Below are 13908 nucleotides of genomic sequence, written 5' to 3'. Positions count from 1 at the left end.
AAATTTAAAAAAGAACATAAAAGTAGTCTCTTATATTATCTACAACACATTGCCAACGATGCGGGAGACATAGGATACCAGTCACCTCGCCATGTGTGAATTTGGCAGTCTCATGTTTCTCAGCATTGGCAATGTCCTCTGGTGTACTTTACCATTTCCAGCGCAATGGTTCTTTCATTTAGGGGATAAGGTCAAAATCGCACGGAGACAGGTCCGATCAGTATGGCGGGTGTTCCAATACTTCTCGCTCAGAAGTAGCCTTGTCACATCCATTCTGCATGGAGCCTGACTGACTACTGTAGTCCCATCGCCCTGTGCGTGCTACCTGTCCAATGCATAGCTATCTCGTGCTATGAGCATGATGTTTTCCAGGAAATATGACCATTGCACGGTAGCACTGTGCAAATATGAGGAAAAAAATAATTGTCATGACTTATGCCCCAATCTTCGTATATAGAAAAAGATAGGAACAATAAAAGAAATTCAAGACAGGAAAAGCACAATGACAGGTCAGTGCAGGAAGAAGGAGAAGTAGAAAGAAAACACAAAAGACCTTCATACACTGCCAGCTTCAAATAGACTGGCTCTCTCCTCATCGATCCCAGTTTTTCTACATCCATTTATTTTCTTTTTAGCCCTTGATGAGCTCGTTTGTGCTTCCCAGCTTCAACAGGATGGTAGGCTTTAAAGTAAGTTGAACCTTGATATCTTGAACCTCCATTACTCGAATTTTCTGTATCTCGAAGTAACTTAAAATTTCCCGGCCATTTGTGCTATTCTTGATGTGTATTTATTTCTCTATTACTCAAAATTCGGTTACACAAATTTCTCGATTTCTCAAAGCAAACATTTCCTCCCTTGAAACAAAAAAATACTCTGTAACTGTGCAACATTAACTGTGCAATATGGCATTTGTGGTTGGTGAGGAACAGTTAACAAGTAAAGAATGGTTTACAGTGATGCTGGGAGCTAATATGACGGGAACAAAAAAAAAATTTAAAAAAATAAAAAATAAAAAAAATAAAAAAATCTTCTAATGATCGGAAAATCGGCAAAGCCTCGCTGTTTCTCAGAGGTGTGAATTAATTACCAGTCATGTACGAAAGCAACCCCCAAAGTCGCAGATGACAAGCTCCATTATTACTTATAAATTTCATTTTCCGTATTGATAGATTCGATGTATAGACAAGAAATGTGTTTTTCCACCAATCAATACTTAATTTATTGTTAATACAGAGTCCGCCAGAAAAATGTATACACTCTTTGTTAGATAATATTGGGATATGGACATTGTCAAATGTTATCATTGTTTTTAAATGTTTTAGTATGGTCATTCGCTCAACAGATGTTGCTACTTGCATCACAATAGTGGGAAAACAAAATGGCTGGAGCGCGCTTGACGTTCGAGCAGCGAAAGTACATTCTGAAGTGATTTATCAGGTTTTGATAATGCTGTTTAAGTGCAACGTCAGTGGAGGAGGGAGTTTGAAACAGAACCCCCAACACGCCTAACAATTAAACGCATTACTGAGAAGTTTGAGACGCATGGAATGATTTGTGATATTCACAAAGGAAGATCAGGAAGAACGTGCACAGCTACCAGTCCTGCTTCGTCCACTCACGTGTTGGAAAGTTTTGCTAATTCTCCACAGAAGTCTGCTACGCAATGTGCACGGGAACTGGGGATTAGCAGTACAAGTGTACGACGAATTTTGAAAACAGCTAAGTGGAAAGTTTACATCCCACGATTACTGCATGCGCTTAGTGAGGATGATCCCGATCGTCGAGTGGTATTAGCAAATGGTAACCCAAGATGAACAATTTCTGACGAAGTTAGTGTGGTCTGATGAAGCCCAGTTTAAGCTTAATGGAACAGTGAATCGACATAACTGTGTCTACTGGGCTCCGGAAAATCTGCATGTTCATGTGGACAAGGCGGTCAATCCACTAGGGGTTAATGTTTGGTGTGGACTGTCGTCGAGGGGCTTACAACGAACCTTTTTCTTGGTACCGTCACAGGAGCAGTGTATTTGGAAATGTTACGCACATTAATTTTACCAGCTGTGTGTGCGCTTTATGGAGCCGATGACGAAGTCTTCTACCAACAGGATGGGGCGCCACCACACTACCATGTAGCAGTACGAGCTTTCCTGGATGACAATCTGCCGGGACATTGGATTGGACGATGAGGGCCCATTGAGTTTCCCCCATGGTTGCCTGATCCTACCCCTATGGATTTTTACTTGTGGGGAAATGTGAAAAATCAAGTCTATCGACGTAAGCCACGCACGCTGGAGGCCATTCGCCAGGAGATTACAGCGGCATGTGCAGAGATCCTCTTTCAAACATTGACCGATGTAGTTGCAGCGACCATGCGTCATTCCGCTATGTGTACGGCAGCCAACGGTGAACATTTTGAACATCTCATGTAACCATATGTTTAACTGAAGAGAGTACTACATGTGTAATCAAAATTTAAATGTAAAAAGCACACAATAAATAGTTCTTGTTCCATAAAGAGTGTATACATTTTTCTGGCGGTCCCTGTAGATTACACTAGTACCGGTTTCAGCCCTTAGCGGCCATCATTAGCTAGTACATGATTAGTTTCCAGCCAGTAGACAAAATCACAAGTTGTTATTATGTTACACATCTGGATGTCTAATGGGGGATGGAAATGCAATATACAGTAGCCAGAAGTTAAAATATCTGTGGTCAAAGGTAAAAAGTTACAATAAGTTAGAACATTAGTATACAGAACACATTAAAACATATGGGCCACAATATAAAACACTTTAAAAAGTTTTTACACATTAAAATTTGGTATGTATAGCTTAGACACTTATTAAAATTTAAGTTCATGTTGCTTAGATTCCTTTCTTCTATCTTCTGTGTGGTTCCTTTGCTTCTATGTCATCATCATACTATAAGTCCGACTCGTTGGCTTAACGGTCAGCGTATTGGCCTTCGGTTCAGAGGGTCCCGGGTTTGATTCCCAGCCGGGTCGGGGATTTTAACCTTAATTGGTTAATTCCAATGGCACGGGGGCTGGATGTATGTGTTGTCTTCATCATCATTTCATCCTCATCAAGACGTGCAGGTCGCCTACGGGTGTCAAATAGAAAGACCTGCACTTGGCGAGCCAAACCCGTCCTGGGATATCCCGGCACTAAAAGCCATACGACATTTCATTTCATCATACTATAATAGGCTGCTCTTTTGTGTGTATTGGGATGAATGGAGTCATTTTTTATGGTATTTAAGGTTTGTATGGGTTTCCTGTAGATCTTGTAGGATAAGTGGTTGTCGTGTCTGGTTATTGTCAAGTCTCAGTAATTTAAACATGAATACCACCAATAGATCGAACTTAAACAAACTCAAAAATAAAACAGAACAATCTACTAATAACGAAGGCTGACAAAGGCAACACTACGGTCATTATGGATAAAAATGAATACATAACAAAGACTAAAAAAATGTTTCCAAGACAACACTTTTTCTATTAAACGCCAAGATCCAACCAATAACATACAAAGGAATTTAAAAAATTTACTAAAAAGCACACATTTTCTTCTCACCGAAACTGAATCTGCTAAACTTATAACAATGAAACCCCAATTACCATCTGCGAAAGCCTACCCTAAAATACACAAAGAAAATGTACTCATGAGACCAATTATAAACTATAGAGCCAGTCCAACCTATAAATTATTGCAATTCATCCAAAAATTTAAAAAAAAGAAAGCATTATTCATTTTTAGCAAACAAAACAATACAAAACTCAATAGATTTTTGCAACAGAACCAAAGAACTAAAGATTGAACAACACCATACCCTTGCTTCATTTGACATAACAAACATGTACCCTAACATTTCTGTTAAACAAACAATCAAAATAATAGAATCTAATTTAAAAAAACATAGCAACTTGAGCACCTTAGAAATAAACAAATTCATAAATTTACTTGAATTCACCATAAACAATAACTATTTCAGATTTCACAATACCATATATCAGCAACAAGGCCTACCTATGGGATCTCCTGCCTCTGGAATATTAGTAGAAATATATATAGATTACTTAGAACACATGTCAATTAATAAAATAGATAATATACATTTTTGGTGCAGATTTGTTGACGATATCTTCGTAATTATAGATAATAGATTCACTGATGCACAAACTATACTAGACAAACTTAACACTTTAGATCCCCAAATTAAATTCACTAAAGAAACCAAAAATAACTGTACACTAAATTACTTAGACTTGACAATAACCAGACACGACAACGACTTATCCTACAAGATCTACAGGAAACCCACACACACCTTAAATACCATAAAAAATGACTCCATTCATCCCAATACACACAAAAGAGCAGCCTATTATAGTATGATATATAGAGCTTTTAACATCCCAATGACAACAGAAGACCAAAATAATGAATTGAAATTAATCCACGACATAGCTAAACATTACATAAAATCAGCTTCATGGTCCGTATCGCACTTCAATAGATTCACAATTAAGTATTTATTTATTTTCCACCTAGTCGATACAATGATTGCTTAAGGCAATTTTTAATGGTCAAAAGTGGTACATGTTTCGTATATTATCAACATCTTCAGCCACATAACACTGTTTAGATGAAAAATATATAAAATTGACAAAGAAATGCTTTAGAGGAAGTGTCCTTAAAATTAACATAAGATTGACAAGATTAAAACAAACAAATAACTCAAGAGAAAATATATAAATTATTTCTACAATAGAAATCTACAATCTACATTAATAATAAGAGCTGCACTGTGATATCAGGATTTCTTCATTTCGATAATTACTTATAAATTGTATAATTTTTAATTTATAAATTGATCTTTTTTCATGAATTATTAAGAAAAGAATATTTATTAGGACAATTTCTCTATGGAATATTGTACAAGTGTTTCCTTGACGACTGCTTTCTATTGTAGAAATAATTTATATATTTTCTCTTGAGTTATTTGTTTGTTTTAATCTTGTCAATTTTATGTTAATTTTAAGGACACTTCCTCTAAAGCATTTCTTTGTCAATTTTATATATTTTTCATCTAAACAGTGTTATGTGGCTGAAGATGTTGATAATATACGAAACATGTACCACTTTTGACCATTAAAAATTGCCTTAAGCAATCATTGTATCGACTAGGTGGAAAATAAATAAATACTTAATTGTGAATCTATAGCTAAACATAACAGATATAGCAAAGAAATGGTCAACAAAATCATTTACAAAATAAAATCCCAACCTAAAACTAAACTAAAACAGCCAAACCAAAAAAAGATTATGCCCTGTTTACCTTTAACACCACCCATATATATACCGTAACTAATATTTTTAAGAAGCACAACATGAAAATATCATTCAAAACCACACATAACAGCACCAACACTATACATAACACTAAAACAGTCAATAATAATAACAAATACAACCAATCAGGTGTCTACCGTATCAAATGTAACTGTGACATAAGTTATATTGGACGTACAGGCAGAAACTTCACCATCCGCTATAATGAACATATAAATGCAGTAAAACATAACCATTTCTCATCAATAGGCCAACATGTAGAAGAATCTAAGCATAGTTTCACAGACATCAATAACGATATGACTATACCAAACATAAACTCTAAGGGCCCTCTGCTCAACATAACCGAAGATTTCTATATTTCTTTGAACCAATACACTAATCCCAATCATAACATTAACAATATTACAGAGAAAACCAGCATCATTTTTGATAAAACTATTCCGGCATTAAAGAATGATTACCTCAAAATAGTAAACACACGCTCTAACAAACCAACGAATCACAAGCCCGACCCCGCCCCTACTTCCCCAATAGTCACTCCTTCTTCCCCTCCACCTACATCCCCCTCCACAGCTAATATGAGCCCCAGATGCACTTGTAGTAGAACACAGCAAGCCTTCAGACATATTGGTACAAAACCTCCACAACAACAATAGTAAGTACTCTTTTCATATACACACCAGGCACTCCTTCATACACACACTATACTTATATTAGCTTATCTTTACAGACTACAACCACAAGCGAACATAGACGAGAGAGGTGTCGCCACCAACAGCTTCTAAATTCAAACTCAAGACCTGCAGTTTATTATATTAAAAATTTACTGGAGTACATCACAGTTGGATTATATAACACAAAAAAAAATTTTCATGACAAAGGTTCATACCAATATGACACATATCAGCCTCAGAACATTCTCGAAGATTACCTCACACAGCTAAACCAACATGACATAGAAGCAAAGGAACCACACAGAAGATAGAAGAATGGAATCTAAGCAACATGAACTTAAATTTTAATAAATGTCTAACCTATACATACCAAATTTTAATGTGTTAAAACTTTTTCAGTGTTTTATATTGTGGCCCATATGTTTTAATGTGTTCTGTATACTCATGTTCTAACTTATTGTAACTTTTACCTTTGACCACAGATATTTTAACTTCTGGCTACTGTATATTGCATTTCCATCCCCCATTAGACATCCGGATGTGTAACATAATAACAACTTGTGATTTTGTCTACTGGCTGGAAACTAATCATGTACTAGCTGATGATGGCCATTAAGGGCCAAAACCGGTACTAGTGTAATCTATTTACAATAAATTAAGTATTGATTGGTGGAAAAACACATTTCTTGTCTATACATAGACAAGCTCCATTTACGAACCTTGGCTGCGTGGTTTTGACAAGAATTTTCAACGCGAAGAGAGTAACAAACACAAGAGATTAATGGATTTTTCCAAAGGTGTTAACTGAGGTATAAATAGTTAACATATAACACATACAGCCTATTACTGTAGATATCAACTTCTCTCTCTTTGGAGTCATCCAGTTTGGCAACATTTGGAATCACTTCATGGGAAACTTCATTCCACATTTGAAGCTTTTAATTTTATTTGAATAGCCTGTCGTTCATAAATCCCAGAGACAAGGACGATTTTGTATTTCTATTATGAATTTTTCAGCATCTATGAATGGAACCGACATCTTGAAACTAAATCTTCAAACTTTTGGCATACACAATTTTGACCGTCTGACAGCAGCCTGCTGTTGACGAGAGTGGAGGTAGGTTGCGCCACACGAAGTGCCTCGTGTGAATGCTATGGGCACCTTTCTACACCTCTGGTGGAGTGGAGTGGTGTGAAAAGCAGTGGATCATGTGAAAGGAGCCTAAAGGCTGAAAGGACAAAAGACTATCCAGTGTTCAGGATGGGGTCTACCTTCGACTTAAGAATCTCCAAGTAGCTCTATGAGAGTAAAGTGCCACGTATTGAATATACATGTTTAGAAAACATCTTTCACTGCTGAAGATATGATCTTTTCTTTTCTCTGCAAGTATACTGTAAAACAATGCTCAGTACATTAACTCCATCTCTACTCTCATATCAAGACTGAAGATCTGTCAAGGCGGCCCCTCAATGAGTCTTGAAACCCACCCTCCTTATGAAGCTGGGAAGTAGAAACAAACTCATCAAGGGCTCAAATAATGGATGTAGAAGAACTGGAATTAATGAGGTGAGATCAGCAGTAGGCCAAGGGCCATAACAGTTATGGGGTTAGTTTTTCGTTTGTCTTTCTGAAGTTTATGAAAAATAAAATAATCACAAAAAATCTTGGTTACTTAAAAATGAATTAAAAAATGAAAGATCAGAAATTAGAGTTTACACAACTATTATGCATAGTGTTTGGATACAGCAAATATTAACATTTGATTTTCTTGTTATGGTCCTCTTAGCATTGCTCCACCACTGTATAGTGATTTTTTTGTTTTTTTTTGTTATTTGTTTTACGTCGCACTGACACAGATAGGTCTTATGTCGATGATGGGATAGGAAAGGCCTAGGAATGGGAAGGAAGTGGCCATGGCATTAATTAAGGTAAAGCCCCAGCATTTGCCTGGTATGAAAATGGGAAAGCACGGAAAACCATCTTCAGGGCTGCCGACAATGGGGGTTCAAACCCACTATCTCCCGGATGCAAGCTCACAACTGCGCGCTCCTAACCGCATGGCCAACTTGCCCGGTTGTATAGTAATTAAATATACATAACTTAGTCCACACCCCAATTCCCCTTAAAGTTAAATTCTGAGTTTCAAAAAATTATCTTTAAACATTTTCCCATGATGTCAAAACCAACAGACAGACAGACAGACAGACAGACAGACAGACAGACAGACAGACAGACAGACAGACAGACAGACAGACAGACAGACAGACAGACAGAGAGACAGACAGACAGACAGACAGATGAAAATTGAACTGTACCTATTTTCAACTTTTGTATATCTAATGAAGGATAACAATGTCTGACTCGTTGGCTGAATGGTCAGCGTACTGGCCTTCGGTTCAGAGGGTCCCGAGTTCGATTCCCGGCAGGGTCGGGGATTTTAACCTTCATTGGTTAATTCCAATGGCTCGGGGGGCTGGGTGTGTGTGATGTATTCAGCATTAGAAATCATCCTAGGTAGGGCCCTCATCTTCACAGACAAGCAGGTCGCCTAATAGGCCGTCTATGAGAAAAAGACCCGCACCAGGCCTCTCCGGAGGCCATACGCCATTATTAGGATAACAACAAAGTTTGAGGCAAATTTGAAGTTTACAGGCAATTCATAATTTTATTTTTATAGATAAATAGTCAATGTCCAGCTCTTTGGCTGAATGTTCAGCGTGCTGGCCTTCGGTTCAGAGGGCCCCGAGTATGATTCCCGGCTAGGCCAGGTGTTTTAAATCCATATAATTAATTCCTCCAGCTCGGGGACTGGGTGTTTGTGTTCATTGTAACACACTTCTCTTCATTTACACACAACACATCATGCTACCAACCACCACAGAAACACAACCTAATGTATACATCCCTCCAAATAGGGTTGGCATGAGGAAGGACATGGGGCCATAAAGCTGAGCCAAATCCTTATCAAGAGTCAGTCCCAATAAAGGCCAAGGAGGAGATGTAGTACTGATGTCCAATACAACAGGATACAGGGAATACTGTACTTGTAACCTGTACTCTGGTGGTGGTGGTGGTGGTGGTGGTGGTGGTGATTACTGCGTTAAGAGGAAGTACAACTGGACAACCATCCTAACACTAATCAGAAGAGAAAAAAGAACAGGTCTGATTCTTCAGAGAATGACGGTACCAGTAAAAGAAAGGGAAGGGCGTATAAATGAAAGACTCACTAGGCCTTGTATACCTAATCCTGTCAGGATCGGAAGAGAACAAGAGTTGACCAAGGGTGGTCAGACAGGAAAGATGGAAGTGTGGAGCCTGGCACAAGTAAATTGAATTAATGCCAGACTCAGCTAGCGGCCCCATGATTGCCAACTCATTCTCCCAGGTTGAGAGCCCCTGGGGTTATGCCTTTGCTTGCCTCATACAATAGGCCGGAGATATCATGGATGTATACTACTGTCCCTATGCTCAGGGGTGGGGAAGCTGGACTCTCTACCACAAGATCACAGATTGTGTTGATAGTGTGTGGAACATTGACTCATATCCATAAATTAGTTGTATCAAACATTTAAGCAATGGGTTATGAAGTGAAACGTTTATGATAATTTAGAGTGAGTGAAGGGACAGCAGAAAACAGTAGTTTCAGTTGTTTCCATGGACTTCTTTGAAAACTCAGTTCATTGTTTTGATGACTGTCATCTGAGGATTATGGTTGTACTGCTATATCTGTGATGTTTTCAACCTGATTACTTAAGAATATCAAATAAATTTTTACCTTTCCTTCAGTATTTGGTTTGCACTTCCAATAGAAATCTTCTATGTACTTTGTGAAACCTTGGAAATCAGGTATGATGAACTGGTGACGGAAAGCTCGAGATATCAGCACTATGTTTGCAGAAATTACTCTGAAAAAAAAAAAAAAAAGACATTTCATTAAAAATAAGGCACCACTTCCCTTCTCATCTACTGTACTGTTTCAGGAAATGCAAGTCCTTACTTCCTGAAAGTTTCTCGATCCAGCTTCTGTGTCTCAGGTGATCCTCCTTCCATTCCTGATTTCCTGTGGACTTCCTTTAAGTTTTCTGTCAGCTCATTCAACCTGGGGTCATTCTTACGAAGTCCTGTGCTACGGAGGGCCTGTAACAATAAAATATACATATTCTAATCCTTTCTGTGTTAACACAGAGCAAGAAGTTACTCCACTTCAGTAGTGCCCCTTAATGCAACTCAATAGACTGTTAACTATTTTAATATACAGTACTATACAGAATAATGAGGGAATGGACAAAATGACACATTAGGAAATAGACTTTTGGATAAGTAAACATTTTGTAATCCACCTCAGTATGGGATAAACCAAACCAAACCCCATGGCACTACAGCCCTTGAAGGGCATTTGGCCTACCAAGCAACCGCTGCTCAGCCCGAAGGCCTGCAGATTATGAGGTGTCATGTGGTCAATGCAACGAATCCTCTCAGCCGTTATTCTTGGCTTTCGAGACGAGACCAGGGCTGCTATCTCACCGTCAGATAGCTCCTCAATTCTAATCACGTATGCCGAGTAGACCTCGAACCAGCCCTCAGGTCCAGGTAAAATTCCCTGACCTGGCCGGGAATTGAACCAGGGGCCTCCGGGTAAGAGGCAGGCATGCTACCCCTACACCATGGAACCGACTCAGTATGGGATACAGTTTAATCAAATTCTTCTTTCACAGCTTTTTCCACATCCTGGTGGGGTGGTAGGTGTGAACTGTATCACACACACATGGACTTGGCCCTGTTATACAGTTGGATGCCCTTCACGATGCCAACCTTATGTGGCGGGATGTATTCATTTGTTAAGAAAGATGTAGTTAATGTTGGAGTGGAGACAAAGCAGGACATTATTAAGATTAGTTCTAGAATTTAAGTTCCTATATATTAAATAGAGATAAACATAATTCATCTTCATCTTCATTTCCCGTTTCCAGCTTCCAGGGTCAGGTTGTGAATCAAGGACCTCCATCGCTGGCTGTCTCTCCACCACTCTTCTCCTTTTTTAAGTTCGTCTTCTGGGTTTCCTCCTCTCTTCTCTACGCACTCCCACACTGAATCTGTCCACCTCTTTTGGGGTCTTCATCATGGTGTCTTTCCTGTTAACTTCTCTGAAAAAGCTTTCTTTGGCAGTCTCTCTTCTCCCATTCTCATCATATGCCCATACCACTTTAGCTTTGTTGTTTCTATCCTGTCTTAAAGTTTCAAGATTCCTGTCCGTTTTCTTATCTCTTCATTTCTAATTCTATCCTTTCTGGTCTTGCCCTCAATACCTCTTAGGAATTTCATCTCCGCTGCCTGTATTCTACTCTCCTCTCGTTTTGTTGTAGTTCACGATCCAGCTGCATAGGTTAGTAGGTTGAATATAACACTTTCTTACATTTCTTCGGGACATCTTGGTTTCACAAAATTCCCCTTACACTCTGGTAGAAGCTGTTTGCTTGCTGTATTCTTGTATTCTTTTTCCAATTTCTCAGTAATCTTTCCATCTTCTGTACTTGAAACTTTTAACCACATCCAGAATTTTACCATTTTACCATTCAGTTTTATATTTCCTCTTCCTTCCTTCCTTCCTTCCTTCCTTCCTTCCTTCCTTCCTTCCTCTTGTCATCACTATTGTTTTACTTTTCTCTGTGCCTACTTTCATCCCAAATTTTTCTGTCTCTTGATTCCATACAACTACTTGTTTTTGTACTTCCGTTTCATCCTCACCCCATATCACTATATCATCTGCAAACAACATGGCTTTTGTTGCCTGTCTTCCCAATCTCTGTTTAATGTTCATATGAATTTCATCCATGACTATGATGAATAGTATGGGGGATAGTACACTTCCCTGTCGGAGACCAGTTTCAACTTTAAACCATTTAGATAAACATAAATATTATTTCTAAATATTTCAGTGTGACTTGATAGAATCTGACGATGTTATTTTAAGAATGAAACATGCCATTCTTTATTTAATAGTAAATATACTTTTATCCCTTGTTTAATTATATGTTTTTTACAAGTAGTATGTTGTAGTATAATATTTATATTTAACTTGTGTGTTCGACAGACTGAAAAGCTTTCAAGTTACATCTGGGATGTATTCACTAATGTTTCTGTGGTGGTTATCAGTGTCTTGTATTGTGTATTGGGACAAACATGAACACCCAGTCCTTGAGCCAGAGGAATTAACCAGATGAGATAAAATACCCAGCCTAGCTGGGTATCGAACCTGGGACCCTCTGGACCAAAAGACTTAATACTGAATATTCAGCCAAAGAGCCAGACACAGTCTGAGCAAATAATAAGGCTGTATTTCAATTATAACTTAAGAACTCATATCAGCTACATAAGAGGAAGTTTTCTACTTGCATTCTGCTTAAAACTTTATCCATTCTGGCTTGTCCTCATCAGAGCACTCCAACAGGCCAAGGAATCCCTGATTATGTATTCAGAGCTGCATCTTAATCATCAAAGTGAGAGCAGATCCGCCAGCTTGCACAACGTAAAGTTAATATGCTCAGGTAAGAGAGCTATTGGGAGTGAAACACATATATGGTGTGCGATAAACAAACTACACTGAAATTATTGCTAACAACTGTCTATGTTTCCCTAGCAATTAAGTACTGTATATAATATTTCCATTAATGCTTTCATAGCCCGTACTTATAGACATGATATTGTATAGGCTTTTGGGCTTGTGCCGTGTCAAGAAAATAAAGTATATAATAGTAAATAACTGTATATAATAGTTACATATTGTAAATTCATTGTTGTGTTGATTTCTGCAATTATGATTGTCACAACAGAGGAGAAGGTACTTATCATGGAACATTATTTCCAGTCATGCAGAGTGGGTCATCAGAATGGGCTGACTTTGCTTCACATTGAAAAACAGTATGAGGAATTATTTAATAAGAAGGCACCAAATAACAGAACAATGTTAACTGTTGTTGACAAGTTTGATTATACGGGATCAGTCCTATGTAACTTTAAAACTTTTCAGTCTGTTGAAAACACTAATTTTAACACATATGAATTGTAACATACCTATTAAAAAAAAAACCACTGTTAAACAAAGAATGACGTTTCATTCTGTAAGAACATCCTCATGTTCTATAAAATTACTTTAAATCATGCACACATTATGTGCAATATCAATCACGTTGTGTAAACTTGTCAATGATTGTGAATTGCTAATGTCCTCTAGTGCCACCATAGTAAGTTTGAGAGAGTTTACTTATCTAAGCTGCTTATTGTCCATCACCTTTTGTGACTGCATTTGGACTTGCGAATTACTTCTTGTTCTATGTTAATGCAAGAAGAAGAACATAATGAAAAAAATTAATATACAACCTTTTCTTCAATTAAGTTCTTTCATGGGTTGGACTATGTTGTTATTTTATGGACTTTACCTGCAGGATGACGAGCAGTATTCTTTATAAAGATAACTGACGTACCCCTAATTGATCCAAAGTAATTATCATCATTGATCTGTATTTAGGAATGTTGCCCAGGTAGCAGATTTCCTGTGATTTGTTTACCTAGTCTTTATTATTTATTTATTTACATACGGTATTTTACGCCCACATTGGAGCACTTAAAACAAACCATATACATCTAAGAATTTAGCTTTCATCATCTTTCACCTCTCCCAAAACCTATTCATTCTTTTCGACCTGGCTGCCTTTTCTTTTCTTAAATGATTTCAAAGAACGTTTCTGTTTCTTGTTATTACACAACAAAAAATACTGTGAAGTGTTCCTTACACATTTGGAAAATTTAAACAGTAGTTCCGCTGTCCCATCATCCCCATTCTACTGTTCCAATCAATCCAATCGTTCTCCCTAGG

The 13908-nt window shown here is 37.8% G+C and overlaps 1 protein-coding gene across 3 annotated transcripts in view; it reads right to left on the bottom strand.

The window, feature by feature from the left end:
- The window catches only part of GLS (Glutaminase), a 157345-nt gene that overhangs the window by 62416 nt on the left and 81021 nt on the right, over window positions 1-13908 (bottom strand). For all 3 annotated transcript variants that reach the window (XM_067152558.2, XM_067152556.2, XM_067152557.2), the window contains 2 exons: window positions 10033-10172; window positions 9811-9940 (listed from right to left, as the gene is read on the bottom strand). In XM_067152558.2, coding sequence (XP_067008659.2) covers window positions 9811-9940; window positions 10033-10172 — 270 coding nt within the window. The remainder of the gene's footprint in view (window positions 1-9810; window positions 9941-10032; window positions 10173-13908) is intronic.

Source organism: Anabrus simplex, chromosome 8, assembly GCF_040414725.1.
Source record: "Anabrus simplex isolate iqAnaSimp1 chromosome 8, ASM4041472v1, whole genome shotgun sequence".
Classification (NCBI taxonomy): Eukaryota; Metazoa; Arthropoda; class Insecta; order Orthoptera; family Tettigoniidae; genus Anabrus; species Anabrus simplex.
This window is presented reverse-complemented; position numbering and strand designations above follow the sequence as displayed.